Source organism: Dromiciops gliroides, chromosome 5 (genome assembly GCF_019393635.1).
Source record: "Dromiciops gliroides isolate mDroGli1 chromosome 5, mDroGli1.pri, whole genome shotgun sequence".
In the NCBI taxonomy this organism is placed as follows: domain Eukaryota; kingdom Metazoa; phylum Chordata; class Mammalia; order Microbiotheria; family Microbiotheriidae; genus Dromiciops; species Dromiciops gliroides.
In genome coordinates this window covers 46,015,475-46,042,087 of record NC_057865.1, presented here as the reverse complement: position 1 = coordinate 46,042,087, position 26,613 = coordinate 46,015,475, and the positions used below count along the sequence as shown (strand labels likewise).

Below are 26,613 nucleotides of genomic sequence, written 5' to 3'. Positions count from 1 at the left end.
GGAATCATTCCAGTTGTCTATGGATAACTGGTACCCTAGAGGGAACTAATTTCCCCCGTGAAAGGAGCTTTGGTAACCTACGAGGATTTCACTTCTTGAACACTCAACCACTTTAAATATAGAGCTCTTGAAGTCTTGGTGTGATTGCTGTATCTTCTATTGTAGAAAAGCAAATAAAACTGTTGATTCAGCAGTCTGTGGTCTCTTTGTCATCCAACCTCCATCTAGAAGGAAGAAATATGCAGAAATAACTTTAAAAACAAGCTATGTTATCTCTCATGATCTAGTGGATGTCACAAATGGTTGGAATGCAACAGTCACACAAAACCTGCTATTAATGCATTTAGGGAGAAACGCTGTTATAATATATATATATATATTATAACTCTCATATTTTGTTTTTATCAAATGCACCTTTACATGTAATTGTGTTGGAACTTGGGGGAAAGAGGTTTTTGGTCACCCTTACATTCTGGTGGTAAAAAGGAAGGGAGGTGGTGATGATGAGATGATTAAGGGGTGAATAATTTACCCAGGCTTTTAGTACTTTACTCTTTCTTCCTCTGTCTTTAGGCTCCTCATAATGGTGTTTGCTTCTTTTTTCATTTCTCAGATTTATTTGTCTTTTCTGCATAATGAAGGCCTTTGACTATACCACCTCCCTATGGACTCTGAATCTTTGGAATAGATTAGGAAAGAGGCCACTGAGCATACAGAATAGGTCCCAAATGGCCAATTCTTATGACTTCTGGTTTGGTGGGTGATAGATAAGTGGAGTCTTCATCCTGTTTTTGGAAGTTCATAGAGCCTGGTTCAGAATAATCAGTTAAGTGATTAACTTTGGAAATGAAATGCGTCCTTGGCCCCTGTGGCTCAAGAGGATGATCTGGGTCTATGTTTTCAACTTCCAGGAAGTTGTACTTGGGGTGTATGTATAGGTTCTAGACTTCCCTTCCCTGCTAGACCTTCGATGTAGCCTCCCAATCTCCTTTGGGAATGTCCAAAGGATTTCTCAAGTGGCTTTTCCAAAATGGTTTATACTGACCCTACTCTTGCTAGAAGAAGTTAATGCGGAAACAGATGAGACAAGTCTGGAGCTGCTGCTACTTAGTGACACTCAGTTACTGGGAGCTAAGGAGGAAGGGATCCAGTCTTGGAGTTCTAGGGGTGTTGACAAAGGATGTCCAGTCTTGGAGGTCTAAGGCTGGCTGCTTCAGTAAGATCTAATAAAATTGGGGAGGTGTCTAAAATGGGGAAAAGGTCAGGACAATAGTGGGCATAGGTTTGAGGTGAACACACCTTTATGATGGAGAATAAGAAGGCAGTACTGCAATCTCATGAGCTTAGCTGGAAGAGAGATGGGACAATGTTATGCTAAAGTCAGAAGTAAAAAGTGACCTCAAATGAGTGAGCTGTGCCAACAGTATCCTACTTAAAAGCCAGGTTTTTCCCCATTAAAAAACCACCCTAGGTTTTGTGAGGCCTGTTTCTTTTAGATTGGCACAACTAGTGTTGCTTCTGGATAATGTCAAATCAAGCTCTGCCTAAGACCCCTTCACTTTTCTCCCAGACCTTTTAGTTTCAAAGTATTGTCAGTATTGGCCCACATCTGAAGGGATGCTGTGATTTCTCTTGCTTTCACCATCTCATGAAATCACCCTCCGGATGCACATCCTCCCAATATCTGGAATCTCAACAGACACTTTTCATTTGCAATGACTAGTCTTCTGCATTACCTTAAGAATATGTTCTTAATCCTCAGGGCAGCAGGTTCTACCTGAATACCCCTACTGCTCTCCTTATCACAAAGACCTTGTTGATGTTATGGCTTATCTCTTGTCTAACTTGTTATCTTTAGTGCTGTTTTCAAAAATGGATTTTCCTCTCCTGCTTTCTGACTTTTACTTGTGTAATTTAAAATTCTAAATTTGGGTTCTAATCTGTACCCCCAGTTTTTGGGGAAAACTGGCTAAAATCACTGATAAATGAGTTTAGGTTTTTTTGGGTTTATTAAAAGATATAAGATACTAAAGAGAGAGAGATTGAGAACAGATTTTGTATAGCATGGAAATCCTAGCCTTCCTAATTCTCCTACTTCATGTCCTGCCACCAAGCCACTGTTTCCAACCAAAAGAGAAGCACTCCTCACCAGCATCAACTTCCTCCTTTATGTTCTCTTCCCAGAAATGGGAGGTTCTTCAAGCTGATTGGCTACCCTCATTCAAATTCATTGGTTCACTGGACCCAAAGGTGGGCTCGATGTAAAGTTCAAAGTTTTTAGCTTCTGAGAACAATAGCTTCTTAAGGACCAGCCAGATGTGCTTACAATCTAGTTAACTGGAGGTAAGTTAGTCAGCAGCCAGTCACTCTCACTTTTAATTCAATTAGTTTAGATTAATCTCCAGGTGGGCCTTGGAGTATCTGCTAAATCCCCTTATCTACCACATTCCATTATCTTGACACATCCTGAAGCTTTAATTTTACTTAGAAAATTTTTCTTAAATTTTCACTTGACCAGAATACTGAACATCCAGAAAAAATATAGATCACCTAGAAATGAATGTAAGCTTTATGGCAATCTATAGGACTATGGTATAAACAAGGGCATGTTGATAGGAAGGGGATCAAGAAAGGCCTCTGAAGACTGCTCTTAGGAAACTAAAGCACTGATTTGAAAACGGGTAGTTTGAGATGACAATGCCTTAAGTTAAAGCCTCAAAGCAATAAGATAGAAAAGACCAGAGCCATATTGCTTTATTGTAGCACAAGATGAAATCTAGCTGCATAACATGGGTAAGAATCCAACTTGTAATGGGCCTGGCATATATCCTGGTATATTTTTCCATTAAGTAAAGCTACTCTATCTTCTTCAAGTAGTCCTGGCTGCTGCCCAAAAAAGTCAGCTATTCCAGGGACAATAATTAAAGGCAAAGTTTCAAATACTGTTGATAGTTTGTTTAACCAAATTCTCTCTTCCCTTGAATTCGTGCCAGCATGACACCTTAGGGTGGACCAAAAACTTTTGAATTATTGTTTGGTCAGACTTTAAAAATGTTTGTATCAATACCTTGGAAAGTTTAGTCTTGGGCTATCCTAAGATAAGATGGTTGGATTCTAGGAACCCACGTACTAAGAAAGTTTTTAGATTCTAGAGATCTGTGTAATGAATTAGCTATGGAATGGGGGAGAAGAGATTTCTTTAGTTTATAGCTGTTTGGGCCAGAAGAAAACTAAGAAGTGATAATGGACTAAAGTGTCAGTGAGAATTGTATTTGGGCTCACTGCAGTCAAAGTTTCTTCTCCTTGTTGACAAGGGCCTCATGAAATCCCCCTCCCCCCCCCAAAAAAGGAAAAAGACTGCTTTTGCTGTTCCTACATTTTACAAGATCTACAAAATTCTAAAATCAGTGTTTCTAGAAACACAATAAAATGTGTATTAGGAGAAAATCTTTGTACCATGAGGAAATACTGACAGGATTACAAATCCTCAGGATTAAATGCAAAGTCCACCAACAGTGTGCATTTGACATTAGCTTCCCCCACCCCTTCCCCCAAAACAAGTTCAAATCTACTTCAACTAGATTAGGACACACTTCTGTTTTCTCATAAAATTATCGACTATAGCTTTTCTCTTTTCTTTTTTTTTTTTTTTAAGCTGACAACTCCAGTGCTCCCTAGACATTCTGAATATGCCAGGGTTTGTCTTCTCCTGTTTAGATTTGTCTGCCAGGACATCTTTGTTCTGGTTTGTGTCCTGGGTTAATAGATGGGATTGGCTTATGGAAAATGAGACCTCATGAATTTGTTGCATCCTGCTGAAGGCTTGCTAAATAGAGAAATAGTTGAAAGAATGGCTGTAACATGGTGACATACAATTTGACTAGGAGATTCTTCTAGCATCTCACTTCTGGGCAGGCACGGGATCATTTATGTCAGGGTGGACAGGCACAGTGGGTAGAACATCAGGCCTGGAGTAAAATACACCTAAATCCTAATCCAGCCTCCAACACTTAGTAGTTGTGGGACTCTGGGAAAGTCAATTAATCTGTTTCCTTATTTGCAAAATGGAGATGAAAATAGCATCTACTTTATATAGGTGCTGTGAAGATCATATGTTAGCTATTGTTATTATCAGTATTAATTTTGTGTGCACACCTTTTTGGATACCTTGTAGAGGTATAGCTATAAGTAATGCAACCTCTACCAGGTCTTGCTCTCAAGACCAGGGGACAAAGTGCTATTGATATGGAGGAAGGGGTCCCTCCACATGATTATATAGGTTCTGGCCTTCACCTTTAAGAGTGGGTGGGTCTGTCTTTCTACTACTCTCTTTTGATTAGGAACTAAATGGTCATTGTGGTCCTTCAACAGCAACAAGTAAAATCCATGCCACTGAAATGAGAGTGAGAAATGGGGACTATGAGGCAGGTCTGTAGTAACTGCTCATGTCAGTTCAATGTGGCCTTGGTGGAATGGAGTGTGGTCACATTTGACCTTTCAAGTTCTACTTGATTCTTGTCTTACTGACAGTCTGGAGAGAGTGAGGGGAGGAATTCAAGAAATCAAATAGGTTGTGGGATCAGATCATGGAAGGGTTGGGAAGTCAAGTCAGGAAATTGATAAGCCTATGTGAGGATTTTTGAGGAAGGTGAGTAGTCACCCAGGCCTGCTCAGAAGACAGGTCATCTGGAATTCTTTTTTCACTCCATAGCTCTGGAAAGTATGATGTCTCTCTTGAAAAGGTCAAGATCCATTTTTCTTCATGATGCAAGAGAACTAAGCAGTATGGTTTCAAGCCCATTGGTCAGCAATGCTGGAACATATGTCTTTCCTAGATTGGGTGACCTAGGCAAAGAATTCTGCTGAATGATAACTGTAGTTATGGAAGTACATGCCAGTTGATGGCTAATTATCTTTTCTTCCATTGCTGCCCAGGATTTCTGATTCAATTAAGGCAGAAATGGCTTGGTCATAATTGATATAAATATAAAGACATGAATAAAAACATTAGGTGTTTACTCTGTGCCAAGTATTGTGTTTAGTGTGAGGGATGCCAATAGAAAAATCAAGATAATCTTTGCTGTTAAGAATTCACACTCTAATTGGGGAAGACTTGGCTGTAAAATTGATGCAAAATTGTATTCCATCCATGTTGGCTGCAAGGACTTGGGGACCTTAAGTTATAGGAGTAGGTCAGATTCTTTGGGTCTGAAGGACTTAAGTGGAAGGGCAGATGGTATTGCCTGGTGGTCTTCCAGCTTGCCAGAAGAAATAGAATAGAAAATTCCTATATCATCCAAGCTGTGTGAGCAGTCAGGCTTCCTGACTGAGTTCTAAGAAAGCTGGGGCAATAGGAGGAAGTAGAGGTATCAAGAAAGGGTTGTCCTGAGATGGTGTTGGGTCTGCAGACTACAGGGCCAATTTGACATGATTCCTTCTCACTGTCACCATTTTCTCTTGTTCACTTTCACTGAAGGGACTTAAAATGAACTGAGATCGGAGAAGCCAAATTATTCATATATCTTAAGGATTAGGTTCTAAAGGTCAACACATTTCATGTCTTAAATCTCTGAATCTGAGGCTATTTATAGGAGAGCTGCACCAAAGATATTGCATCACGTAGTTTTCATATTTCATAGCAGCCCTTCTTGGAAGAGGATTTCAAGAATGAAAGGCAAATGCCAAACTTACCTTGAGAAGGTTGGACCCCACAACTTCCAGGAAAAAAAGTATGAGTCAGGGACTAAAATTGCCTCAGAGAGGGCACCAAAATGAAATATTAGCTGTAGCAGTGATGGATTTAATTGGTCTATCAAAGTCTTGAGGCAACCCCAGTATTTCCTATGTTTTATTTTTTTTTAGATTGCAAAAACACTTCAAGTTAAACATACAACACTGAAATCAACACATCTGTCATAAAATTACCATATTCCATTGATAAGTTACTCTTGAGATTAATCAAGAAGATTGATCCTTAGATGAATTTTGCCCATTTGAAAGTGGCACTCTTGCTTTGTACAGGGGGTCTATATTATAAGCACAGTTCCCCTTTTCAGTTAGCCAAGTAAGAGTTATCACCGATCACAACCTGAACCAGAAGGTCCTACATGGATAGGAACCATCAGAAAGTGGCTGCACTGCTCTACCAGGTAACTTTGAGTTTGAAGATTTGGGGGCAGATGTTGAATCATGGATTCCCTAAAGGACTGGGACATCTGAGCAACAGTGCACAGTGCCTCAGTCGGAGGAGATGTGGAAGTCGTTCCTTCCATTTTCAGTAGTACAGCTTAGGAAGCTCCTAGACCTAGTGAAAGATGATCTTTTTATGCTTGGAGTGAGGAATCTGTCCCCTTGACTCTAGCCTTCGAATAGCTTCCCGCAAGTGTTTAGGCTGTAGTGGTGGCAACTCTCCCCATTTCTCACATATGTCCAAAGCTGCTTCTACCACTTCCCCGACGAATACCTTAGAAATGCCTGACATAGCAATGACGACATTCTGAGATACTGAGGTGCCAGAAATAGACTGGATCAGCCGTTTAATAGCAGCTTTAGGGAATGCTGATCGACGGTACATTTCATAACGGTTTAGCTGTTCTGAAAAGGAAGAAACCAGGATTTGCATCTTCTGAATTTCATTTTCAGCTACTTTTTGCATGTACTCTTTGCTCTCTTTATTTTCTATCTTCATCTTCTTGGCTGCAGGAAGAAGTAATGATGAGTCGTCCCTTCCAGTTCCTGTTAAATCTGATGCTTCCTTGAGCTCAGGGTCTTTGGTCATAGCCTCCGTGAAGTCCCCGTCCCTATCCTCCGGGGTCGAGTCGCGGGGATGGAGAGCTCCCGAGACGGGCTCAGGGGTGGCTGCAGCAGCAACAAGGACCTCGTCTGACTCGAAGCCCTCTCCGGCCTTCTCCAGAGGCGGCCCTTCATCGGACTTGTCCTTCATGGCCCCTCGGAAATGGAGGAAATCATGAAGCCCTTCCACCTGTCCAGGAGAAAGCCGCCGGAGCCGAGCCGGCAGAACAAGCAATTATTGTGTACCTACTACTTATCCTGCAGCATGCTAAGCATTTTACAAATCATTTCAGTTCTTAACTACTACACTGGTACGTGAGTGTTGTTGTCCTTATTTAGTAGTTGAGGAGACTCGATGACATCCCTGGTGTAGGTCACCACCTTTTCTGAAACTTAGTCTTTATTTTTATTTTTTTGGGGGGGGAGAGGGGGGGCAATGAGGGTTAAATGACTTGACCAGAGTCACACAGCTAGTGTCAAGTGTCTGAGGCCAAATTTGAACTTGGGTCCTCCTGAATCCAGGGCTGGTGCTTTGACCACTGTGCCACCTAGTTGCCCCCTGGTGCAGTTCTTAAAGACAACATTGTCACCCACCCACCTTCTCTTTACTTTGAAGTTGGCCTGAGGCTGAGAGGTACCAGTGAGATTAAGGAGAGGTTTTCCACTGAGGTTATTTTCTATGCAAATTCTCTCCTTCAGCCTCCCCCCCCCCTTGTTTCTTTCTGGCTTGTTCTTTCTGCTCTTCCTTTTAAAAGTTTTTTTTTTCCTAGTTCTGTCAGTAGAACTGCAGTGTCATCACCCTCACTTTCTTCCTCAAAATTCTCATATTCATCATCTTCATCTGTTAGGCATCATCTTCATCAAGAATGGCTGCAGGAATCTGATCCAATCAAGGTTTCTTAGACACAGAAGATGAAGTTGTGTGCTCTCCAGTTGGACAGTCTGGGTTTTTTTCTTTCTCTTGCAGTAACTCTCTCTCCTACTTTTCACTTGAAATCATGGTTTCTAACTTTTTCAATATTCAGTAATTAGGGTCCCACAGCCCTCCAATGGTTTGCCAGCACCTTTACTTTGCCACCTTCCCACAATACTCCTTTTCAGAACAAGAGACCAAATGGAAGTCTCTGCTTAAATACTTTTGGAAAAGGGAGCAGCTGGTCCCTGATTGGTGAAAATCAACTCTGATTGATTAATGAAAGAATGAATATTATAATGAGGAGCTAGGGGAAGTAACTGATCTTGTTAGCACTCCCAGATCATTGTGCCTCCAACAATTTATACAAAAGAATCTCTTCTCCACCCAGTAAGGGAAACCTAGAGGAGATGGTCTGGGTGGAAACTCTTACCCAAAGATCCTCTCCTTTTTCCTAATGGACTGAAGGAGATTTTTTAAAGTGACTTGACTTTACACCTTTCACCTTGATTGACTTGACTTTACACCTTACACCAGGATTAACTTTTCTGGGTGAGGGTGTTCCCTGGAAACATCTCCAAACTTTGAGAAATGGTTGAGGGAGAGGACATCATTGAAAAGGGACAACAATTCCTAGAATGATGAAAAATAGAGTTGGAGCTTTTTCTAACACAGGAAGAATTAAAAGAATACTGCAGGGCTTCCCAGAAAGCCAACTATATGATTAGGTTCTCTTCTAACCACAACAGGAAACACACAGAATCTACTATCACATCACATTTTATAATTTGGCATATGGACACATTTTTTTTTCAGGGCAATTAGGGCTAAGTGTCTTGACCCCCTGGATCACACAGCTAGTAAGTGCCAAGTGTCTGATCCTGGATTTGAACTCAGGTCCTCCTGAATCCAGGGCTGGGGCTTTATCCACTGTGCCAACTAGCTGCCCCAATAGAAACATTTTTATATATTCTTAAGACATTTATTTAGTTCTCTGCTGATATTCCACATTAGCTCATCCATTGTGTGAATTGTCCTAACTTTTCTCCATTCAGAATTTTCATTTTCAGTATGTTACATAAAAATAAGTTTTTCAGATTTCAGTATGTATACCAGCAACAAAATTGTATTTTTGTTTTGTTTTTTGAGAACCCCAATGTGGTGAACAAAGAAGCATGTGCTCAGGCATAAAAATTTTAAAAAGTCCCAGTTAGAGAATAAACAATGCTTTGGGGAGAGCCTGGGTGATGAAGTATATAAGCATGATCCTTCAGTATTATAAGTAGTAACTAAAGCAGCTCCCTTGCACTAGAAATAGAGTTCCAGATTTTCTCTTAAAATCAGTAACCAATTTTGTAACTACCCTTCTACTTCAGTTTTAGGGCACAAGAGGAAGATGGACAGTGACAAGGACACTGGATTCAGATGGGAATGGGAGCTGTGTAGAAGGGACTTGACCCCCCCCTGCCCCCCCCCACACACTCAGAAGAGACAGCAGCCAACATAACTAAAGACAACATAAATAGGAGGGAGGGAAGGGGCAAGTTCTCTTCCTTGCAGGGGTTTAGCCTAATCTTCCTAGTCAGTTCGTTGGTAGTAATTTCTATTTTTTTGTAAAAACTTTGTTTCAAATAATGAAGTAGGTTATATGTGCTGTAATTTTAGTCAGTTAGCAGGCTGCCCTAAATGATATCAAAGGGGATAACCCTTGGAGGGGAGAGAACAAAGTTTAAGGGGTTAATTAAACATTCACAACCTGAAAAAGATTTAATTTAGTCTATAAGCCAAAATTACACTGTGAATAGGTATGACCTATACAAAGTGAGCTCTTTAGGTATGCCTCTTTGTTCCCTAAGTGACCCAGCTAAGATGTTAATATTGTTCTGCTACAACATAAAAGCTCCTAACTCAAACCCATTGGAAAAAGAGTGAAACATCTACAAAGTGCACTTTAAGAAGAGTTACTTTTTGCTCTTGATAAAACCAGTGAGCAAGTCCTGTAAAAATAATAAAAGGGGGGGCAGCTGGGAGGCACACTGGATAAAGCACTGGCCCTGGATTCAGGAGGACATGAGTTCAAATCCATCCTCAGACACTTGGCACTAGCTGTGTGACCCTGGGCAAGTCATTTAACTCCCATTGCCCCACAAAAAAAAATAATAAAAGGGAGTATTTTACAGGTAAGCGCATGATTTGGGGTGAAGAGTTTGGATATTGCTGCTCTATTGGTACAACACATGGGTTACCAATACTCTTCTTGTTCCTCTTGTGGACAAATCATTTCAGTTCTTAACAACTACCCTGGTATGTGAGTGTTGTTGTCCTCATTTAATAGTTGAGGAAACTAGATGACTTTCCTGGCATAGGGAACCACCCATGTGGGGAAACTCCCTTTTCAGGTGTAGATCAGCACCTTTTCTGAAACTGTCTTTCCTTTTTTTTGTGTGTGGGGGGTCAATGAGGGTTAAGTGACTTGTTCAGGGTCACACAGCTTATAAGTGTCACATGTCTGAGGCCTGATTTGAACTCTGGTCCCCCTGAATCCAGGGTCCCTGCTTCATCCACTATGCCACCACCTAGCTGTCCCCTGCAACTTAGTTTTGGAGTTGCCTTGAGACTTGACTGGGGTCACACAGTATGTGTCGGGGACAAGCTTTGGAGCCAGGCCATCCTGTCTTTGAGGCCAGCTCCCTCTCTACACTGCTTCTCACTGATGGTAAGCATGATATTTATAAAATAAAAACTTGCATATGACACTACCAGAACATTTTGAATTGGAAGAGAACTTGACCAAAGTCACTGAACTTATTGAAGAGTAACTGTTCACCCAAGTCTACAATGCTCTTGGAGTCTTCCCAATGTTATCATTTGCTATATTGATCTTCTGCACCTGGGAAGAATACTCTGCTGTCAGCAAAAAACCCCAAAAACCAAACCAAACAACCCCCACCCCAAACCTAGCAACTATTGATACAGAGGATAGAATGCTCAGCTTGGCATCAGTAAGATCTGTTCAAGTCCCATGTGCATCACAAAAGTTTGTGTGTGACCTCCTAGATAGAAGTGCTAAATTTTGTGCTCACCATGGTTCTGAGAGTAAGCAACTAACCTGCTTCTCTATGGGGATGTTGCAGACTCATTGTCAACAGTGCAAATATGAATTTGCCCAATCAGAAATTGGGTCTGAGAGCTCACCTGCTGGGCAAACTCAATTTTCTTTTTATTTTTTAGTAAAAATTATTATTTTCCAGATACATGTAAAGATAGTTTTCAACATTTGGTTTTTTTTATAACATTTTGAGTTCCAATTTTTTTTCCTCTCCCTTCCCCCCTTTCTAAAAGACAGAAAGCAATCTGACATAACTTATACATATTTATGCTTTAGGCATGTTGTGAAAGAAGAATCAGAAGAAAAGGGGAAAACCTCAAAAAAGGAAAAAATCAAAATAGTGTGGTTCAGTCTGAATACAGATTCCACAGTTCTTTTTTTTTTTCTGGATATGGAGATCATTTTCCATCAAGAGTCCTTTGGAATTGTCTTAGATCATTGTATTGCTGAGAAGAGCTAAGTCTGTCACAGTTATCATCACAAAATGTTGTACAATGTTCTCCTACTTCACTTCACTCAGCATCAGTCTACCTAAGTCCAGGTTTTTCTGAAATCTGCCTGCTCGTCATTTCTTTTTCTTTTTTCTTTTTTTTCTTTTTGAGGCAATTGGAGTTAAGTGACTTGCCCAGGGTCACACAGCCAGTAAGTATTAAGTGTCTGAGGCCGGATTTGAACTCAAGTACTCCCGACTCCAGGGCTATGCTCTATCTACTGTGCCACCTAGCTGCCCCTGCTCATCATTTCTTATAGCACAATAGCATTCCATTACATTCATATAACAACTTGTTCAGCCATTCCCCAATTGATGGGAATTTCAAGAGAACTGCTATAAATATTTTTCTACATCTGGGTCCCCTTCCCTTTTTTATAATCTGTTTGAGGTACAGACCTAGCGGTGGTATTACTGGGTCAAAGGGTATGCTCAGCCACATAGCCATTTGGGCATACTTCCAAATTGCTCTCCAGGATGGCTGGATCAGTTCACAACTGCATTAACAATGCATTAGTGTTCCAATTTTTCCTCAGCTTCTTCAACATTTATTATTATGCTTTTTTTGGTCATATTAGCCAATCTGATAGGTGTGAGGTGGTACTCACAGTTGTTTTAATTTGCATTTCTCTCATCAGTAGTGATTTAGAGCATTTTTTTCATATGGCAGTAGATAGCTTTGGTTTCTTCATCTGAACTGCCTATTCATATCCTCAATTTTCTTCTTGAAATGCTCTTTTATAGTAAGCTTTAGTTGCCCTCACTTCAGTACAATGATAGGCAGGGACAAATGTGCTTGGATATTAACACTGTTGAATAGAATTTTTACTCTTAACATAGCAATAGCAAACATAATATATAAGAACAATTTATATGACATCAAGGGGCAAGATATCTGCCACTCTTCCAGAAAGTTCAGAGGCTTTTACAATCCCAGGACTTTTATGGAAGTACACAGGAGTTTGCTTAGCCCTCCTGAGCTGGTTCCTTTTTTTTACTAGGAGCAGCAAAAAGAGTACCCAAATCAACACTATCAACCAATACTTACTTATTAAGAGGGGTTAAACCAATTCCCAGATCTAGGATGCCATCATCAAATAAAGTATCGTTGACCCAAAAATAAAGTTACTTTATATGGCCTATACATTTCCTGCATTTAAAATTCTAAACATGGGAAGAAAATTCTGCCCAAACTATAGACAGAATGACCCTCAAAGATTGAATGAGGCCCTTTTTAATAATTAAGCACACAAAACTGTACTACTTGATATATTTCTCCCTGAACTTTTTGTGAAATTCTGATCGAAGCGTATCATTTACAAATTCTTTGTTCTTTTTCAGCTCATCTACTCTTTTTGACCAGTTCTTAAAGACAACATTGGCATCCCACCTTTTCTTTACTTTGAAGTTGGCCTGAGGCTAAGAGGGACCAGTGAGCTTAAGGAGAGGGTTTCCACTAAGGATATTTCCCATCGGAATTCTCCCTTCAGCCTTTTGTTCTTGTTACTTCCTGGCTTGTTCTTTCTGCTCTTTCTTTTAATTTTTTTTCTAATTCTGCCAGTAGAGCCGAAGTGTCATTTTCATTTTCTTCTTCCTCATCCTCATCTGTTAGAGGATCATCTGCTTCAAGGTTGGCTGCAGGAATTTGATCTGAGGTTTCCTAGACAAAGAAGATGAAGTCGTATGCTCTCTAGTTGGATGATCTGTTTTTTTCCCCTCTTGCAGCAACTCTCTCTCTTCTAGTTCTTGCCTGAAATCACAGTTGTCAACTTCTTCAGGAGCATCTTGGGTAGTTTCTCTGTATTTAATCTTTGTGTGAGAAGGTAGATCTCTGCTTGAATATTGCTTGAAAAGCTGACTCAAATCACCTTCCCCTTTCCTCTTCCACCTCTGGCGGGTTCAAATGTCAGCCTGGCTGCTATTCTCATCTTCAATATTCAGGACAGTTAGGGTCCCACAGCCCTCTGATATTATGCCCCCACCTTTATTCAGGCGTCTTCCAACATCTCTCCTCCCTGGACCTGAAGAGTTTGCTCTGCAGACCTTTATGTAAAGCAGGTTTTTTCCATGAAAGTTTGACAATTTTATTCACAAAATATAAGCAAGCGTTATGTTCTTCTCATAAGTGAAAACATTCTCGTCAAATAAGTAACGAAGTGGGGAAAGGATTTTTTTGTGGAGGGGGGCAGGGAGAACTGATTATAAAACAACTTTCACTGAAAACATCTTTAAAATGTATAATACGAACCAGTACTTTATACAAAAGTTATTTATTGAAATAAAATCCAGCAATAAATGTAAAAAAAAATCCGGTTAGACTGAATATAAGGCATTCCAGAATTCTTTTTGCATTGTTGGAGAGTGTTGTCTTTGTGGGTCATGATTCCTCCTTGACTCTCACAACTGCTTGGAACATCTGCTGTGTTCATCAGATTTCTTTTCTGCCCCATTCCAACCTGGATCTTCCTCATCTTTGGGGTGTGGATTATTTCTGTTCTTTTCTCTTAACTTTGATCTTTCCTCCTCTGTTTCTCACTGTATGTTTAGGTGTTTTTCTCTGTCATTTTCAGAAAAAAAAAGAATTTCTTCTTTCTCCTCTCCTCTTCTTGGTATCATCAGATTTGTTTTCTGGATCTATGTACTTAACATGATCTCTGTCCTTTAAAACCCTGTAACTGATTCATTCTATAGTAGTATCTCTGTCAGGAGCATGTTCTGATGAGTTCTCCCACCAATTTCTTTGTCCTAAAATTCTGTGTAGACATTTTAAATGTGATGAGTTTTGCTCTATGTACACTGTTATGACTAGTCAAATGTGAGAAATACTACATCAATCATCCTTTTGGTAGTATGCTCATGATAGTCACCAGTTCAGGGTGATGGAGGCAGAATCCTCATCAGCATTAATGTTGGTACCTTACATTTTCTTGGCCATATGTGTAATTAATCTCTTATTCCCTGACTTTTATGGCTTTTCATTAAGTCAAACTCTTGAGGTTTCTAACTTATCCTCACTTTTCTGTCTCACTTCTTTCCTTATACCATCCTGTATTGTCTGGGACTGACAACAGGTGGTGTTACCTCAATGTGCTATATAGAGTGGTCATAGGACAACGGACCATAAAGGTATGAAGACAACTTGGATCATTGGGAGAAATAAGAAGAAAATAATATTCAGAACAAAAACATGCCAAGTTGGAGTTCACACCTTGTAGTGATCCTGGAAATGGATCTCTAGACTTGATAGAGATTTTTAATCTTCAGGAAGAGATTTTCTTACACTGCTCTACATGTCAGTTTAAATGGATATCTTACAGAGCATTATAGTTTGTTGTGATTCTCCAGTGTGTTAAAAATTGAGGACTACACAGGACGTAGGTGGAAACGGGGAGTAGGAGGCAAGAAGGTCTCTGACTGAATATAATTAGCATGCAAAAAAGATAAGAATGGAGGAGTTGGTTATAAAGAAACATGTCAGATGGTGGCTGTTTTTGGTTTTCTTAGGATATATACTTTGTCTTTTTTTTTTTTCTGTTTGACCTTTGTGATTTTATTTTCTCACTTATATTTTAAGGATCTTGAGTAGATTTTTAACCTGACCACTGTCTTATGTTTCTAGTGGTTTGGCTTCGCATGTGCAACAAAGGGTGTCTGGGATCCCACTGACATCTGTGGTTGTGACCAAAAAAGTTGTCCAAAAGGAAAAGGTGAAGAGCAGAGTCCCCAACCTGATCTAAGCTTGACTTGTATTTAAAGACACATACTAGGTTTCTGAGAATCTGGGTTGGGGGTGGGGAAGCTGAAGGCAAGAGTTCTGCTTTCCCATGGGCAGGACTGGCTATCTTTTACACATGTACAACACTGTTAGGTAGCTCCTATGCGGGAAGTACTTAAAATACTCTTTGGGGTCCTTCATTGGGTCTGAAAGGTCATTCAAAGCTCTTGTAGTCTGCACCCTTCCTTTTTTTTTTTGTGGGCCAATGGGGGTTAAGTGACTTGCCCAGGGTCCACACAGCTAGCAAGTGTCAAGTGTCTGAGGCCGGATCTGAACCCAGGTACTCCTGAATCCAGGGCCGGTGCTCCATCCACTGTGCCATCTATCTGCCCCCTGCACCCTTCCTTTTGCATGTTAGGAAACCAAGGCCCAAAAAAGCATTTGAAGGAACTAGATGTCTTCTTAGCGTGCCAGATATGGAGTCAGACCTTAACTGTGTGAACTCAAGTAGGTCAACCTTCCTGTCTTGAGTTTCTCATTTTACTGATTGAAAAAACTGACAGCTAAAGACCCTTCCGGCTCCTGGGCAGTATAATCTTAATGGGTATCCCATACTTTTGTCCTAAAAAAGGTATTCCCAACAACTTCTTAGGAATTTTCTTTTTTGAGTTCCCCATGATAAGAAGGACTCCAAAGGCTGATTGGATCTTGCAGGATGAGATTTTTACAGTAATGAGCTTCCTGAGAGCAGGGAAATGTTCTGAGCTGAGCTCCTTCTTGAAATGGAATTACTCAATTTCAGAACTGGTCCCTAGAACCTCAAAAATGTTCTTTACAGAAAAAAATATTTTAAGTTTCTTATTATTTTAGAACCTTACATTCATACGCTAACATCAATATTCCAAAATTAATTTTTAATTTTCCTAAGATCATCAACATCAAAGTCAAACAGCAGTATACATGCAAGGATTTGTCAGAAAAATAGATTTAGTCCAGTTCACTTGCACCCTGACATGGTCAACTGACAACAATTAACAAATTTTGAGTTTTTTATTAGTTAACGAATCGAATGAAAATTTCAAAACTGCTAAGTTGAAGACATTTTATTAATATGCATATATTCAGGGAACACTACTAGTAGTTGATTGCCCTGAAACTTGGAAGAGAAATTCAACAAACCTCAACCTACAGGGTCCATGTAAAGGGTTAAAAGTGCCCCTGTATCTTCATTATCACTACCTCTAAGGCTTGTATCTGTAGACTGGGGTCCCATTTTCAGTTTTCTCCATCTCACTTGCTCTTCCGTCTGCCCTTTTGGTGGGGACTGGTCCCCTGCTGCCAGGGCCACACTTCCAGAAGCAGAATTGGGATCATGATAATTTGGCCAAGCCCATCCAGGAATCTGCACGTGGTGATAATGTGAGCTACAGCCAGTGGGTGGAGCACCGTGCTCTCATGGGAGGCAGCTGAGCTGGCTGCAGCCTGACTCAGGTCTTCCAATTTTAGCCAAAGATGGGGTCAGAGAAGCCAGGTGGCTCTGGGGGGATTTTAATCTCATCAGGAGACATATTCCTGACTGTCTCAGAGAAGGAGTCAGCCAGCTCTGGGGTATCCCTCTTTTCCAGTTCTGAAACCTGCTTTAGGTCATCAGCCTCATGCTTTTCAGTCTCTGAATCATCATCTTCTGATTCTCTGTTTTCCTCCTCCCCTTCTTCCATCCATCATGATCTCCCTCAAGTCCTGAAAAATCATCATCTCCATAGGCTTCAGACACTAAGCCATCCTTTACCTCTGCTGCTGTCACACTCCCAGCCACTTCCGCTCCAGCCTCACTGTCTGATTCAGGCTCTGAATCTTCCTTGTAAACCGCCAGCAAGGACAAAATGTTTGTTTTAGCAGCCATCTTCCTTGCTCCCTCCCAGTGAGGCTCTCACAAAGGGAGGTAGCTTTTTTTTTCTTTCCTTCTTTCTTTCTTTCTTTTTATTTTTTTTAGAAAAGAAAACTATCCATGTTTCTTTTGCATTGTGAATAAACAGTTAAGAGACAGGAGATATGAAATCCCAGTCCCATCCCAGCCCCTTCCCTCCAAGGCAAACTGATCCTCTGGAGAGGATGACATTGGAGCAGTGTTGTCAGCGACCTCTCCAGTCCGGACTCCTGCTCCGTCTTCGACCACCTCCCCTTTTACCTTTGGGTGGCCCCCGAACAAAACACCAGTCCACACTTATGGGCTGTCCCATCAAATCCTGGCCATTGAGCCCTTCCATTGCAGCCTGAGCCTCCCTGTATGTTTCATATTCTACTAGTGTATATCCTTTGAGGTACCCTGTGCGCCGGTCCAGGTTGAGATGGAGACTCTTGATTTCCCCATACTCTGCAAGCTTGTCGTGTATGTCTTCTTCTGTGGCCTCCTCATGGACCCCGGTCACAAAGAGAATCCATCCCTCCACAGAGCGCTGCGGCCCGGGGTCATCTCCATCCTGCTCCAGGCTGTCATAGTCCTCTCGCATTCGGGCCCGGGACCCTTCCTTTGAGCCCAAGCCGCGACCCTTGTGTTTCTTGGCCTTCTCCTTCAGTTTGTGAATACTCTGGTCCCCATCCTCGTCCATGGTGAAGTCTTCGCCTCCAGCCTCATGAAGGTCCAGTATGTGTGCCATCTTGAACAGCTCAGGGGCTCCTCCAGGCACCTTTTTATAATGAGGAACCAGGGGAATATAACTTTGATCAAGTTAGCACTTATACAAAAGAATCTAGTCTCCACCCAGTCCTATTTAAGTTGAACAATGGTGGGGTCATGTAAGAATTCTCACCTAGATGAGATGAGGTCATGTAAGAGTTCTCACCTAGACCAGATGGTCTGGGTGGATTGATTTTTCTGGGGGTTGGGGGAGGAAGGTCAGAAATGTCATTGGGAGACATTTTTTGTTTGTTGGTGGGGGGGGGGGGAGCAGGCAATGAGGGTTAAGTGATTTGCCCAGGGTCACACAGCTAGTAAGTGTCAAGCATCTGAGGTAAGATTTGAACTCGGGTCCTCCTGAATCCAGGGCTGGTGCTTTATCCACTGTGCCACCTAGCTGCCCTGAGAGATGGGGTTTTGAATGAGAAGGCAACAAGAGGGTCTTTTTGGTCCCATATATAAAATTGATTATTTTTCTCATGACCCACTATATACAACATTGTCATATACAAAATAAAACCTTTATACAAGTCATGAAATGTACTATAGTAGAGCCATTAAACACTGTACCATGACTATAAACAGAATTATGGGGTAAAGTTAATGATAAAGTATGCACAATACTGTACACTAAAGTAACAAATGTGCAGTATGTTTCAGAATTCTTTATGTAAAGTTGACTTTTTATAGTATGAATTTATATGAAGTGAGAACTGTCTGTAGAGGGCTTCAGCCAAGTAGATCCCAGATCTGGGATGTGTGACATCTAAAATTTAATGTGTGGTCACCTTTTTCCTTTCCTAAGTTTGGGGAAAATTAGCTGGGGTTCTTAATATATTTGTTACTTATAAATTAGAAGCTCTCCCACCAGTTTGGGGGCATTAAGCATTTTTTAAAGCATACAAAGTGTTAGTTAAGTTTCTGACCCAGGTGTTTTTTTTTTGTTTGTTTTTTTTTGTTTTTTTGAAGAAAAGGCCTATCTAGCCTAGAGCTCCAGCCTGGCCTAATTCTTCCTCCATGTCCTCCATAAGCAAAGGAGCCTGTTGAGACAAACTGGGAGTGGAAGATTTCTCTGTGTCTGGAGGATAGGCTGTTCTTACACACTGCTTCAAGCTAATTGGCTATCATCACCCAAATCCATTGGGTCACTGACCTTGAGGGTGATCCCCTGTTGAGGTCAGAGTTCACACCCTCTTGAGAGCCAGGCAGGTATGGTTTTAATTGAATTAACATGAAGTGAGTTAATCAGTGAAGTCAGTCAATCCAATTCCCTGGAGCTGGGGTCTTTGGGCATTCTAAACCCCATTATTTTCTCAGAAACCCCACTGTGCTTTATAAGTATCTTTAATGTTATTACTTCATTTAAGGAAACTGTTTTACAAAGTGTTCCATGATGACTAACAATTGTAAAGAGAATGAAAATAGAGAAAAGAAATTGACCTATGAATTGACAAAAACTAAAGGGGGCAGTCCCCTTTAGAAGGTGAATATTACAAATAGTGCATGCAATGGGAAAAGGGAAACAGACAAAGGTCCGTTTAAGTCTTTGAAAGTCTTATCTCAGATGGTTATTGGGATGTCATCTGTGTATAGCTCTGGATTCTGGCTCTGGATTCTGGGCATGGTCTCAGGTGTGGTTGTAGTGTTTGTCTTTCGTGTGTGTTTGCTGCTGATCAGCTAGAAAATCTCCTCAGCTAGAAAATTTCCTACAAAATTGATCTTAACACAACTTTAAATAGCTTCGCCAATAACCAAATCAAACAATGAGAATTCTCAAAAACATGTCTAAGGAGATTCAGAATCTTTTTATTAGTGGTATTCCGATTATGTATTGCCCAGTTGTTACACATGAAACATGTAATAAAGAGAAAAATTGAAAAATTTTTTAAACTTAGTATTACTGTAACCCCCCCCCCACCCCCCCCCCCCCCCCGTGGAGAATAAATTGAGAAGATGTAACAGAAAAGTTGTCAGATTCATTTTAATTGTAATAACTTCTAACAAAAGTGGATGTCTCAAGTTACTTGCAAGAGAGTCCATAAGTTACACTGCCATACCCTTCTTTAATACAAGGCTAAGACAATTGTGATATTCATTAAGAAAATAATTTTTATCTTTCATCACTTTTTGCCATCCTGTGCCTAATTATCCTCATGCCATTACAAGAAAGTAAAGAATCTAACATAACTGGTAACAGATGCCAAGGCCATATTAAACATTGTGTTTATTGTGACACCTGATATAATTATGGGGTTACCATAAAAGAACAGAGAAGTAAAGGAAATAAGCATTGCCAAACTTTGTGTTTCTGCAGAGACCCAGTGCAATATGTGGAGGGGAAACTGAGTCAGGCTTAATCAGATGCATGGGATCGAGACTTCCATGGCATCAGGCATATAGAAGGGGGAATTGCAGCCATGCATAGAATGAGATGGCATAGCCTGGCCATCCAGGTGCTATGTGGGAGGCGAATTTAAACCAAGAGAATCCAACCTCAGATATTGCCAATGGCTATTCTCTCAGCCTTTCCCAAGGCAGTATAATACCTGGACTTCCTGCATGTCACCATCCTGTGACAGTTCAATGCCTGCTCTTACATGTATTCCCCTCATGAATGGATGGCATCTTGGCTATTCTGATCTGATAACACAGAGTGAAGGCAATTAATGTCTCAAATGGCAAGTTCCCATAATCCAAGGCTCATGTGGACTCAACAACTGAGGATGATGATGGCAGCAAAAAAATGTGAATTGGCTTTATGACTCAAGATATATTTTCTCAGAGATGTCATTATCAAATTAAGTATTATTCACCAAAAAATGCTTTAGAATTTTAAATGCAGGAAATCTATAAACCATATAAGCATGGGAAGAAAATCCTGACCAAACTAAGGCTAGAATGACCCTCAAAGTTTGAATGAGGCCCTTTTTAAATAATTAAGCACAGAAAATGGTACTACTTGATATATTTCTCCATGAACTTTTTGTGAAATTCTGATCGAAGGGTATCATTTACAAATCTTTGGTCCCTTTTCAGCTCCTGGACTCCTTTGGCACAGTTCTTAAAGACAACATCCTCATCCCACCTTCTCTTTACTTTGAAGTTGGCCTGAGGCTGAGAGGGACCAGTGAGCTTAAGGAGAGGGTTTCCACTGAGGATATTTTCCATCCGAATTCTCTCTTCTTCAGCCTTTTGTTCTTGTTCCTTCCTGGCTTGCTCTTCTGCTCTTTGTTTTCTCATTTTTTCAAGTTCTGCCAGTAGAGCTGCTGTGTCATCATCCTCACTTTCTTCCTCAACATCATCTTCATCTGTTAGGGGGTCATCGGCATCAAGGTTGGCTGCAGGAATCTGATCGAGCGGAGGCTTCTTAGACACAGAAGATGAAGTTGTGCGCTCTCTAGTTGGACGATTTCTGTTTTTTTCTCTTGCAGCAATTCTCTCTCTGTCTTCTAGTTCTTGCTTGAAATCACGGTTATGAAGTTCTTCAGGAGCATCCTGAGTAGTTTGTCTGTATTTAATCTTTGTGTGAGAAGGTAGGTCTCTGCTTGAATATTGCTTGGAAAGCTGACTCAAATCACCTTCCCCTTTTCCTCTTCCACCTCTTGCAGGTTCAAGTGTAGGCCTGACTGCTGTTGTCATCTTCAATATTCAGGAGAGTTAGGCTCCAACAGCCCTCTGATGTTTTGCCAGCACCAGTACCCTGCCACCCTTTCCACAACTCTCCAAGCCAGAACAAGACCAAGACCCCTAATGGAGTTCTCTGCTTAAATACCTTTGGGAAAAGGGGGAGGTCCCTGATGGGTGAAAAATCTGTCTGGTTAATCAAAGAATGAATATTATAATGAGAGGTAGCTTTTTCTAAAGAGGAGCTAGGGGAATGGAACGTTGTTCCTTAGCACTCCCAGTTCCTTCTGGCTCCAGCAGTTTATACAAAAGAATCTATTCTTCACCCAGTCCTACTTAAGTAGAACAATGGTGGGGTCCTGTAAGAATTCCACCTAGATGAGATGGTCTGGGCTGAAACTCTTACCCAAAGATCCTTTCCTTCTTCCTAATGGACTTTTAAAAGGTGACTTGAGGGGGCAGCTAGGTGGCACAGTGGATAAAGCACTGGCCTTTGATTCAGGAGGACCTGAGTTCAAATCCAGCCTCAGACACTTGACACTTAACTAGCTGTGTGACCCTGGGCAAGTCACTTAACCCTCATTGCTCTTAAAAAAAAACAAAAAAACCCCCCAAAAAAACCCAAACAAAAGGTGACTTGACTTTACACCTTAGCCTCCTCCTCTCCTCTCCCAATTAACTTAACGTTACACCTTACTCTCTGACTTTTCTGGGTGAGGGGGTTCTCTGGAACCATCTCCAAGCTTTGAGAAATGGTTGAGGGAGAGAACACCATGGAAAAAGTTCCAACTGGATTTTTCATCATTCTAGGAATTCTTGTCCCTTTTCTGAAAACCAAACACTAGAAGAATTAGTACAATACTGCTGGGCTTCCCAGACAGCCATGGACAACAATAGGAAACACAGAATCTCCTATCACATCACATTTTATAATTTGGCATATGGAAACATTTTTAAATACTCTTAAGGCAATTATTTAGTTCTCTGCTGATATTTTACATTAGCTATTTCATTCTGTGAATTGTCCTTACTTTTCTCTATTTGGAATTTCCATTTGCAGTATGTTACATAAAAACAACTTTTTGAGGTATCAATATGTTTACCAGCAACAAGGTCGTCTTTTTAAAAATTTGTTTTGTTTTTTGAGAATCATTTAATGTAATGAACATAACAGCATGTGCTCAGGCATAAAAATTTTTTAAAAGACCCAGTTAGGGAATAAACAGTGCTTTGGGGAGAGCCAGACTGAAAGTACAAAAGCATGATCCCTCAGTATTATGAGTAGTTACCAAAGCAGCTCCCTTGCACTAGAAATAGAGTTCCAGATTTTGTCTTAAAATCAGTAAACAACTTTGTAGCTGCTCTTCAACTTCAGTCTTCGGGCACAAGAGGAATATGGACATGGACAATGACACTGGATTCAGACAAGAATGTAGAAGGGACTTGACCACACACTCTCAGAAGAGACAACAACCAACATAACTAAAGACAACACAAACAGGAGGGAGGGAAGGGGCAAGTTCTCTTGCTTGCAGGGGTTTAGCCTAATCTTCCCAGTCAGTTCTTTGGTAATAATTTCTGTTATCTTTATAAACTATTTCAGTTTTAAATTAAGAAGCAGATGATCTATACGGTAATTTTAGTCAGCTGGCAGGCTGTCCTACGTGACATCCAAGGGGATAACCCTTTGAGGGGAGAGAACAAAGCTAAAATAAGGGGTTAATTAAAAATTCATGTCGTGGAGAAGGCTGAACTAAGGCCGAGGCTGAAGCCGAGGTCGAGTACAGACCTTCTGACATGGCCCAGAGCGGGAATAGTGGAAACCAGTTCGCTGAACCTAGTGAATTTGACAACCCCTTCCAGGACCCAGCAGTCACCCAGCACCGACCCACTCGGGTGGGTGCCACACTTGATGTCTACAACCCCACTGAGAACCGTGAGTCACCACTTTCCTATGAGCCACCTGCCCCACCACCTCCACCAACAACCCAGCCCCACCAGCAGCCTTCCAGAAAACTCAACCCCACAGAATCCAAGAATTATGGCTCCTATAACACTCAGGCTTCAGCTGCAGCAGCCACCGCAGAATTTCCGAAAAGGCAGGAAGAGCTCAATCAAAAGGCCGAGGAGCTAGACAGTCGGGGAGAGGGAGTTGTGGCATGCAGCCTTGGGGGGTTCTGCCACCGGACAGAACAACTGGCCCCCACTGCCCTCATTTTGCCCTGTCCAGCCCTGCTTCTTGCAAGACATCTCCATGGAAATCCCCCAGGAATTTCAGAAGACAGTGTCTACTATGTACTACCTCTGGATGTGCAGTACCTTGGCCCTCCTTCTGAATTTCCTCGCCTACCTGGCCTCTTTCTGTGTGACCCCTCTATCCAGTGGCTCTAGTTTTGGGCTCTCCATCCTCTGGGCCCTACTCTTCACACCTTGCTCCTTTGAATGAACTGTCACTCCTGAAAGCCTTGTACATAGGGCAGTACCAGTAGACAATTTCTTCGTTTTCTTCTTCATTTTCTTCATCCAGGATGTGATATATGTGCTGGTGGCTATTGGCATCCCATCATCAGGATTCAGTGGCTACGTCTCAGCCCCGATGGTGCTGGAGGTCAACACAGTTGTGGCCATCCTCATGCTACTAGTTGCCTTGTTCTTCACTGGCATTTCTGTGCTGGGCATTGTGATGCTGAAGCGGATCCACTCCCTGTACTGCCACACAGGTGCCAGTTTCCAGAAGGCCCAGCAGGAGTTTGCCGCTGGTGTCTTCTCCAACTCTGCAGTCCAAACAGCTGCAGCTAATGCAGCTGCGGGCACTGCCAACAATGCTTTCTGGGCCCCATAATGTTCTCCCTCTCACTCATTCATCCCCCACCCCGGCTGGTGCACCCCAACTTTGGCTCTGGATGAAGCTGGCTCTACTTCCCTTTCATCTCTCCCTAGGATTTATTTTAGAGAGAGATGGGCATTTTTATTCGTTATCTCTCCTTAATCTTTGTGGCAGTGAGAATTGGTCAGCTCAAGAAGGTGAGGGGAACCCAGGGGTCCTGAAACCAGTCCCAACCACTGCCCAACTGCCCCCCCTCCCCGGGCCTCACTGTGCTGCTGTTCCCTCAACCCCCCCCCCCACCCTTGGGAGCCCTTGCTTCCCTCTGCTGTGCCAAGGCTAACGCTTCAGTTATTTAAATAAAGAAAAGTAGAACTTGGAAAAAAAAATTCACAACCTGAAAAAAGTTTTAATTTAGTGTACAAGCCAAAATTACACTGTGAAAAGGTATACCCATACAAAGTGAGCTCTTGAGGTCTGCCTCTTTGTTCCCTAAGTGAACCAACTAGACGTTAATACTGCTCTCCTACAAGATAAAAGTTCCTAACTCAAAATCCATTGGAAAAAGAGTGAAACATCTGCAAAGTGCACTTTAAGAAGAGGTACTTTTTGCTCTTGATAAAACCAGTGAGCAAGTCCTATAAAAGTAATAAAAGGGAGCATTTCAGTTAGGCACATGATTTGGGGTGAAGAATTTGCATTTGCTTGTCTACTGGTACTGGGTTACTAATATTCTTCTGGTATCACAAAGCCTTCATCTGTGGCATACAGGATAGTCACAATCTGCTATAACACTGGATCACTTTCCCTTTCATTTTCCTAATAGATCAATTCTACTTTGGAAATCCAAAGTATAGTCTCTTTCTCCAAGTCTTCAACAATGAGCTGCAATTCGTTGATTTGCTGGATTAATTCTGCTGGCTCATCTTCAATTGCCATACCTGGATTCATTCTGAGTGTGCCAGGGCCTGACTTCTAAGGTGCCATAATTTGGGGAGGGAGAAAGGCAATTAGTGGAAATTAGCATTTTAATGGCAACTACTCATCTCAATACCTAAGGAGCACCATGGTACATAGTGTCCTGGACCTGGAAACAGGAGGAAAATGTTGCCCCAGACACTTCTTAACTGTGTGACCCTGAACAAGTCATTTTACCTTATTTGCCTCAATTTCCTCATTTATAAAATGAGTTGCAGAAGGATATGGCAAACCACTCCAGTATCTCTGCCAAGAAAACACCAAGTGGGGTCACAGAGTTGCAGATGCCACATAGAAGCAGTTTCTATACTTTTTTTTTTGTTGGTGGTACTAGGGTTGAATATGAGGTCTCAGCCTTTCCTGGGTGGGCTCAGTCTTCTCTTTGAAGTCAGAGGACCTGGGTGGAAATTCTGACTGATACCACCTGTGTGACCCTTGGGAAAATCCCCTTAATGGGCCTCAGTTTCCTCATCTATGAAACTAGGGGGCTGAACTTAGGTGGCTTCAAAGAATCTTTGTAGCTCCATTCCATGGTCTGGTGACCTCAGTTCAGTCAGTAGCTTTCTCAACCCTCAGGTGGAGTTGCTCTGGGTATTCAGTGGTGGTAAAATGGGATTGAGCCCCTGTTCCCTAAGTGGCTTCTCTGATGCACAGACCTTGGGAAAACAAAGCCATTCCTCTTAGGCAGAGGGAGAAATGGTTTATGCTTCTAGAATAGGGGTTGACAAGCCATGGCTTTTATGAAAATCCATCCTTAGCTCTCTGGTCATGCAAAAACAGTTGGGCCAGATTTACCCCCATGAATCTGTTTGAAAGCTTCTGTTCTAGGACATAATTCCCTTCATGCTGGGGGTAGTCCAGAGGGTGTGTCCAGCACTTTGTATGGTGCTGTGATTATTCAAGGGCCTTTCTTCATTAGCTTTGTTCAATTGGATAGAGGATGGATATAAAACTCATATAAGCTCTTAGCTATACCATGTACAAGTGAAATTGTCATTTCCTACCTGGATACTCTCCTAGACTCAATCATTGTCTCAATATTCCTGCAAGATCACATCAGTTCTGAAATGAGGTACCTCCTCAGTACCCCTAATGCCTGGGGGTCAATCTGTCTGGAGACAGGAAGGTAGACATTGGAAAGCTCCTCCCTGATTCTGCATTTAAGGAGGTTGACTAGGGCAGCCATCTCATCATTTTGCATCCAGCCACAGAACAATCTCTCATTCCCTCTGCTTCCTACTCCCACCCCCTTTCAGCTACCACTAATCTATTTTCTTTCTCTATGAGACTATGAGCTCTCTGAGGGCAGGGACTACCTTTCTTTCTATCCTCACAGTTTAACATAGTGCTTGGCACAGGAAGCACTTAACTATCTACTGAATTTTCCCTCTTCTCAGCAGATTGTTTTCCTTTTTTTCCCCTTTTTGTTTTCTTTCTTTCTTTCTTTCTTTTTTTGGCGAGGCAATTGGGGTTAAGTGACTTGCCCAGGGT

The 26,613-nt window shown here is 41.6% G+C and overlaps 3 protein-coding genes and 2 pseudogenes across 3 annotated transcripts; 1 reads left to right on the top strand and 4 right to left on the bottom strand.

Moving 5' to 3' along the window:
- Window positions 1–6,304: 6,304 nt before the first annotated feature.
- LOC122728698 (transcription initiation factor TFIID subunit 11-like) lies at window positions 6,305–6,943 on the bottom strand. Its single transcript, XM_043967500.1, has one exon. The coding sequence runs from the start codon at window positions 6,941–6,943 to the stop codon at window positions 6,305–6,307; it is 639 nt and encodes a 212-aa protein (XP_043823435.1).
- Window positions 6,944–12,564: 5,621 nt separating this feature from the next.
- Window positions 12,565–13,232, bottom strand: LOC122727558 (annotated as a pseudogene).
- Window positions 13,233–17,151: 3,919 nt separating this feature from the next.
- On the bottom strand, window positions 17,152–17,676 carry LOC122729912 (RNA-binding protein 8A-like). The gene has a single exon (XM_043969048.1). It carries the CDS (start codon window positions 17,674–17,676, stop codon window positions 17,152–17,154), a length of 525 nt encoding a protein of 174 aa, XP_043824983.1.
- Window positions 17,677–20,651: 2,975 nt separating this feature from the next.
- Window positions 20,652–21,352, bottom strand: LOC122729968 (spliceosome-associated protein CWC15 homolog). The gene has a single exon (XM_043969128.1). It carries the CDS (start codon window positions 21,333–21,335, stop codon window positions 20,652–20,654), a length of 684 nt encoding a protein of 227 aa, XP_043825063.1. The 5' UTR covers window positions 21,336–21,352.
- A 1,765-nt stretch (window positions 21,353–23,117) lies between these two features.
- LOC122729879 lies at window positions 23,118–24,162 on the top strand (annotated as a pseudogene).
- Window positions 24,163–26,613: the final 2,451 nt, after the last annotated feature.

Coding starts and splice junctions, on each gene's coding strand:
- LOC122728698 (XM_043967500.1), bottom strand. CDS start 6,943: ATGAAGGACAAGTCCGATGAAGGGCCGCCTCTGGAGAAGGCCGGAGAG.
- LOC122729912 (XM_043969048.1), bottom strand. CDS start 17,676: ATGGCACACATACTGGACCTTCATGAGGCTGGAGGCGAAGACTTCACC.
- LOC122729968 (XM_043969128.1), bottom strand. CDS start 21,335: ATGACAACAGCAGTCAGGCCTACACTTGAACCTGCAAGAGGTGGAAGA.